The sequence below is a fragment of the Diadema antillarum genome, unplaced genomic scaffold (assembly GCF_040938485.1).
Source record: "Diadema antillarum isolate AM-2024a unplaced genomic scaffold, OU_Dant_1.0 seq00000855_RagTag, whole genome shotgun sequence".
Taxonomy (NCBI): Eukaryota; Metazoa; Echinodermata; class Echinoidea; order Diadematoida; family Diadematidae; genus Diadema; species Diadema antillarum.
The window spans coordinates 910,428-917,726 of record NW_027271726.1 but is presented as its reverse complement, the minus strand read 5'-3'; the positions used below and the strand labels follow the sequence as shown (position 1 = coordinate 917,726).

At 38.3% G+C, this 7,299-nt stretch overlaps 1 protein-coding gene across 1 annotated transcript; it reads left to right on the top strand.

The window, feature by feature from the left end:
* LOC139740469 (uncharacterized) lies at nt 1-6,770 on the top strand. Its single transcript, XM_071651064.1, has 4 exons — nt 1-67; nt 1,123-1,215; nt 3,774-3,907; nt 5,121-6,770. Exons 1-4 carry the CDS (start codon nt 37-39, stop codon nt 5,442-5,444), a joined length of 582 nt encoding a protein of 193 aa, XP_071507165.1. The 5' UTR covers nt 1-36; the 3' UTR covers nt 5,445-6,770.
* The last annotated feature ends 529 nt before the right edge of the window (nt 6,771-7,299 follow it).

The following is a 7,299-nucleotide window of genomic DNA, read 5'->3' as shown; positions in this document are numbered from 1 at the left end:
GGAGATATTGTGACCAGCCAGCCTGATGTTAGCCTCATGGTCCTGAAAGAAGATGAAGAATGGTCCAGTAAGTTTTTAATAAGAGCATTACATTTCTGGAGAAGTAAGCAGTATGCGAACAATTATAGGAATGTTCCTTTGAACATTCTCTGTATTTGCAAAAGGTGCTACTGGATACAGCCACTGTGTTAAAATGAACAATTCATTGCAAATTAAAGACAAAGGAAGCTAGTCTTCAGCATTGCAAACTTGCATTTTTGCAGAAATGTTTTCAATGCGATCATCTTGAAATTTGTTGGAAATTTCTATCTATATGTCCTACCCATTCAAGGATGGTATTTATTCATGAATGTACGGCTCACAGTTTCCTGGACCTACATGTGTCTTGAAGACACCTCAATATTGTGAATGTTTGATTTAAAAAACATTTTGGTGTGATGTTTGAGTTGAATGATACTGTCCAAAGGATTACATAAACAAGAATCTACAAAAGTCTGGAAACTTATCATTGTTCATCGGTGTTGGGTATTACCAGGGAGGTGGCCATCTCCCTGGTATCACCAAGTCCCTGGCTGGTGTAAATTTACTCCTAATTCAAGAAGACCTAGTAATTGCAGTGTTTCTAGTATAGTACGCCTTTTTAATTATTTGTTGTGCCTAGCATTCTTATGCTATAAATGTATGATTACGTATTTCAAATCTGGGCGGACAACTCTGTCAAAGTTTACAACAGTAGCATATGACACGAGTGCTGTTTTTCCCATGGTTGGCCCCAGCTGATAAATACTGTGGGGTAAATACGGGTCTTTGCCGGATATTACCGTCTCGCTATTTATGATGAGAATGGGAAACACAGGGGAATAATCAATAAGTCATTTCATGAATTTTGTTAATAAAGGAATACACAAATCATTGTACATGAAGTATGATTAACCAAAATAAGAATAATAATAATAATAATTTATGGCAGGAATTCATTCTTATTGCTGGGACAAATTTTTGCGCAACGTTTTCTGATCTATGTATCTGATACCATTTTTGCTGTGTACAAGAATTCGAAAATTGTAGCAGTCACTTGGGAAGGAATTGCTCCTATTGTAAATGTTTACTCCAATCATTCAGTGGCACTTGCTCGACAACTTCTGAAGCAGAATGGAAACTTGACAGTCATGGAGCTCCTGTCATCTTTTGACAGTTCTGACCAGAACAAAGAAGGTATTTTTGCACATTCCCTGGAATGCACCCTCTAATTTCATAAAGAGTCTGAAGTGTCATCAGAAGTTAAAATTAAACCAACCTTATCATTAAACATTCTAGTGATGGTCAATTTTTCATGGAGCATAATCACACTCCCACATAAACACAACACAAATGTGGGCCAGGAAGCTTATTTTCGAGTAGCCATACACAATTTTCCCCACCCTGAGAGGGGACTCCCTCCCGGATCATCCCCTCATCTAGTTATTTCACTCCATAGGATTTTTTTTACAAAAAACAATTTCCAATACTCTGAAAGTATATTGTACTCACTTAAATGTGCATCAGAAAAAGTTTATTTCTAAGATGCCAATTGCTAAATTTTCCCTACCCTTAGATGGGGCAGTCCCTTCCAAACCTTCCCCTGCATTTTACCCATCTAACTTTAACTTTTAACATTTTTAAGTCGTCCAAAGGAAAGACCTTATGCCGTCATATTTGTCCGTCTGTCTCTCCGTCTGTCTGTCAACAATTTGGTATCCACTTTTTCATCGATCTATATCTTGGCTCCGAGTTAACCAAACAAGTTCATATTTGGTATCGGTATCCTTTAGGACTTTCCTGATATTAAGCTCATTTTTGTGTTGAGGTTGAGCTTAAAGGCAAAGATCAAAGGTAATTCAATGTCACATGGGTTATATAAAACAAATGAAAATAGATCTTTCTCGCAATATCTCAAGAACGGTTTGGGCAAACAACTTCAAACTTGGTATATGTATACCTATGGAGGTGACAATGATCTTTGACCTCAACCTTTGACCTTGACCTTTGACCTTGATTAAACATGAAAATAGCTCTTTCTCGTAATATCTCAAGAAAGGTTTGGAGAAACAACTTCAAACTTGGTATATGTATACCTATGGACGTGGCAATGATCTGTGACCTCAAGCTTTGACCTTGACCTTTGACCTTTGCCCTTGATTATTTGTAGACAACATTTTGAATACTGTCCATATTGGCACGGTTTTCAATTACTCGACATTGGACGACTGCTTTGGACGTCGTCCATATTATTATACACTTGGCTTGATTTCTGCTATTCTGATGGCAGAACCCCTTCCCACACACTCCCCCTGCTTTGTCCCTTCACTCCCTCACTCAGTGCCCCCCCCCCCCCCCCCCCCCCCTCCTTTTTGTCTCACCTGAACAAAGTTCTGGCAGAGATTGACATAGTAATCACTTTTCCTGTTGCTGTGTTAGAAAAATGTTAAAGGCTTTTGTTGAACTTGCTCTCATTTCTCTATTTCTGCATCAATTTTGTTCAAACTTGGAACAAATAATCCTTGGGTATTACCAGATGTGAGTTGATGAGGATGATGAGGTGAAAGGTCATCTAGGGGTCAAAAGATCAAATGATGCGAGGCCATGTGCATCATTTTTAGCTCACCTTAGCCGAAGGTTCAAGTGAGCTGTTGCCATCCGTTTTTGTCTGCCGTCCCTTGTCCGTTGTGCGGTGTGCGTCATCTGTAAACTTTTATATTTTCATCTTCTTCTGCAGAACGAATGGTCGGCTTTTAGTCAAACTTGCAGAGAATCATTCTGTTGGGTAGAGTTGTTCAAATGATAACTGTAGCCCCATGGGGGCCCAGGGGGAGGGCCCCCAGGGTGCAAAATTCTCAAAATTTCAAACATCTTCTTCTCCAGATCCACAAGAAGATCAGTCAAGTTGTTTTGTGTGTAGATACCTTTATAAGTAAAGAATGAAAGTTGTTTATGACAACTCCTGTTGTGCCCCCTCCTTGGATTATTCTGTGTCAGTTTTCCTAAGAGTTTTCCCATTCAAATCTCAAAATAATTATATTGCTATAGCGCCCTCTAGACAACTACTGAAACTCCCCTTTAAATGAATGTTGAGTAAAAGTTGCCTTCAATGAGTTTGTACAGAAATTACCAATGAGATTAATAACTCAAAGTTTAATTCATGTCAAAATGAACAGAGCCCATGGAAGTACAAGAATTGTATATTTATTAAAGGAAAACAAATATTTTACTCTTTTACAAAAAGGGAACAATTAAGCTGTGATCATTCAGAGCATTACAAGTTACATTTCAGTGATCACAGCAAGTTCCGAAAATGACCACAAATTACTCACTGGACCATCTCTTCATGCATGAATGATCAAGGTTTTTAATTATAGACAATCAATGACTACTAATCTGATACATGTGATTTTAATAAAGTATCTGCTCACCATGCACTTGTAAGATTTAGGAATAATCTGCATGTGTATTGTTACTAATTGTTTTGCCAGAGTGTCCAAATGGGGGGGGGGGGGGGGGGGTAAATGATTTTACATGCGACTGTAGTAACTCAGTGAGTAATCATTTCAGGTGTTCACAGTGAGTTTGACTCTTCATTACAAGGTGAGTATTGATCGAAAACTCACAAAAAAGTGCATGTCCTACTTTTCTCCTACTTTTACTGAAATTTAGCTCCTATTTTTTTTCTCCTACTTTTTCACCATGATCTACTAGAAAGCCTGCTTGATTTTATTATTTTGCATTTTGAAATACAGGATGGAATTCTGGTACATCTGCCATCCTCCTCCTCTTGTGCCTGTTGCCTCCTGCAAGCCAAGGGAGGTCTAAAGCTGCCTCAGCAAAAGTATCCATTTCCTCAGCAATCTCAAGGATTATTCAGTTTCAGAAGGTATGTAGCTTTTCAGTATAAAAGTGGACTATAAATAAATAATGTTATTAGTACCCTCGTCACACCTTGCATGTTCTCACTGCATTCTAGAAAATGTTGCCAAAACTGACTAAATGTGTGTACACAGGGAGTAGATGTAGCAATGGTCTATCTAAGAATTTCATGAATGTGCTTAGACTGGCTTGGACTAAGAGGGTGCTCAAGAACTTTGGGCCTGTTCAAAAACTGAACCTATCCTAAGATTATTAGGAGTGACAATGCGCTAGAACGAGATGGACCTACTGCAAACAGGGTTGCCATACTTCAATCCTACTAGGAATATGTTTCAGCGTGACATTTTCACAGCCCTAAATGTAGAGTTATATCAATAAACAAAAGGTCAGTACTTTTTGCCTCGATATTGGAAATTGATTACAAATTTGCAGCAAGAAAATAATTGTGAAGGAAATTTTAAAATCCTTATTTTCACAGTGTCTCCTTTTGTGTGAGTTGAAATGACTCAACCATATTAGAAAGACTCTTCTCAATCAGATACTTAAAACCTGCTTTGAAAATACTTGCATTTTTTACCAGGCCTCTACAGCCTACCTCTATACGTTTATAAAATTTTCTGTGCAAAGTCCTGGTTGAAGAATGTAGCTACAGTGTATATCTCTGTTCAGTTCATTAACCATAAAGTGAATTGAGCGAGATACAAGTTATAGGGGAGACTACGCTGCACATGGATGTCACCATCATGCACAAGCCCTGTGATTTATGCACTTTTCCTATTTGCTCAAGAGTTATGATGGAGCATCACTTGCAGCCAAGCCTTGATAGTCTGCAACATGCAGCCTGAAGGCCACTGCATATCATACAAATCTTTGGTCGCACAACTTGCCGACTATCATTTTATGAAATAAACAGTGCGTATATTCTGTTTTATTTCAGATCTTAAGTCGCTGAGTTGTGTGACAGAAAGTCATATCGAATGCGGTGGCCTTTAGTCTAATCAGGCCTCTTAAATTGAGAAAAAAGTCAGAAAACGTTGTGCTACTTTGCACATTGCAGACATTTTCCACAAAACATCCAGATCCCCCCACTATATATGTATGTATGTATGATGATGGTAACAGTGATGATAAAGATAGAGTTTTGATAGAATTAACAAGTGGGAAAAGGGTAACTGCTAGTTTCATCGTTTACTAGTACATGTAATTTGTTTCAAACACAGAGTGGAGGGAGCATTCAAGATTTTCTGGATGGCACCAAACAGACCCAGAGCCAACCGTTCCTTCTTGGAATTGGAAATTCTAAGGCCTGTATCAGCAGTTACTTGCTCATTGTCGATCACAAGGCCATTCCATGTGGTGCCCGTACGGTGGAAGGAGCAGTAGATGAACTCTTCAAGACGCACTTTGTCTTTGGCTTGCATTACTGCCAGTCTCTTCATCAGTTCTGGACCTTCATCCAGACAGCTGTTTTCGAGATTGATGTTGGAGTTTCCCGCGAATCACCGAGAGTGCGTGAACTAAGATCCAAATTATTCACACCATGATTTGCTTCAAATGCAAGAGAAATTTTGCAATACCAAAGTTGGTGCAACATTTAAGATTAAGTCATGGACTAAGTGAAGGAGGAAAAGAGGTGTTAATCTGTGGACAGGGAGCTTGTGCAAGAACATTTTATTCTTTTCGTGGATTTCGAGGGCATTTGCAGACTCACCTTAAATCTGGTTTGCCAGATAATCAAGAACAGTTTACTGAAAATGAGAAAGCTGGTGAATCATTCGAAGAGAGCTTTGCAGGAAACAGTAATGATAATGACGACAGTGATCAAGATCAGGATATAAATGCAGAAGATGACATTTTATCCGCTGAAGATTTGAATAGGCAGTGTGCAAAAGTAATTTCAAAATTTTCAGCAAACAGTGCAAACTCTGGAAAAGTTGTAAATGACATCGTGGAATCAACCAGTTTGATTGTAGGTGATGTAGTAAAAAGTGCATCAGCGGCAGTTAAGGCTACTTTCTTGAAACATAAACTGCCCATTGAGTCCGAAGCTTATAGAGAAATACAGACGCATTTTGCTATGCTTGAAAAGCCATTTGAAAATTTGAACTCAGAATATAAGCGGATGAAATATTGTGCAACACTTGGACTTGTTGAACCACAAGAAATAAAGTTAGCATCCGGTATGAAAGTCGTCTAAATAAAAGAAGTAAGCAGTATGAACAGATTGCTATTGAAGATACCTTTGTTTATATACCCATTTTAGAATCTTTAAAGCAACTTTTGAGCAATGAAGATATATTGCATTTTGCTACTCATGACCATAGGAGCACTGATGGTGTAATGAGAGATTACTGTGATGGTGCACAATTTGAGAAAATCCCTCTTTTCCATGAAGATGAAAATGCCCTACAAATTCACTGTTTTTATGATGACTTTGAAACTGTAAACCCCATCGGTTCAAAAACAAAAATTCACAAGTTAGGTGCCTTTTATTTCATTTTGAAAAATCTGCCACCAAAGTATAATTCTATTCTTTCCAATATCAATCTTGTAGCTCTGTGGTATGCTGAAGATGCCAAAAAATATGGATTTAATGCTATTCTCAAGCATATTGTGAAAGACATTAACATTCTGTCAACAGTTGGCATTACTCTTCCTAATGGCATTGTGAAGAGGGGAACCATTACTCAAATTAGTGCTGATAATCTAGGTGCAAATGCCCTGTTTGGTTTTGTACAGAGCTTTTCTGCTAATTATTACTGTCGATTGTGTGTGACAAGCAAGGAAGAGGCGCAGAACACATTAAAAGAGGTGTTAATGGAAATGCGCACCAGGCAGACTTATGAGCAACATTTACAAGAAGCTGAAGCTCAAACTACACTACTGTCACATGTGTTTGGAGTTAAACAAAAAACTGTATTGAATGATTGTATTTACTTTCATATCTTGACAAATTTTTAACTTGATATAATGCATGATCTGTTGGAAGGCATAGTTCAGTATGAGCTGAAACTTGTACTAGAATATTTCATCTATGAAAGGCAACCACCACTCTTGACCCGGCCATGATGAACTGAATCAGAGAGTTGCCAGCCATTGCTTAAACCGTACAGATAACAAGAACAAACCATCCTACATTAAACTGAGAACAGCTGGCAATGATGTGGGTCAAAAGGCAATGCAGGCTTGGTGCTTGATAAGAAATCTTCCATTCATCATAGCTCATGACATTGAAGAAGGAAACGTCTACTGGGAACTGCTGCTAAGATTACTAGATTGTATGGATATTATTTTTGCTCCCCAATTAACAGCAGGCTTGATAGCCCAGTTGTCTGTTCTCACTGAAGAACATCACACACACTTTCAAAAAACATTTCCTGCCAATAGGTTGTTGCCAAA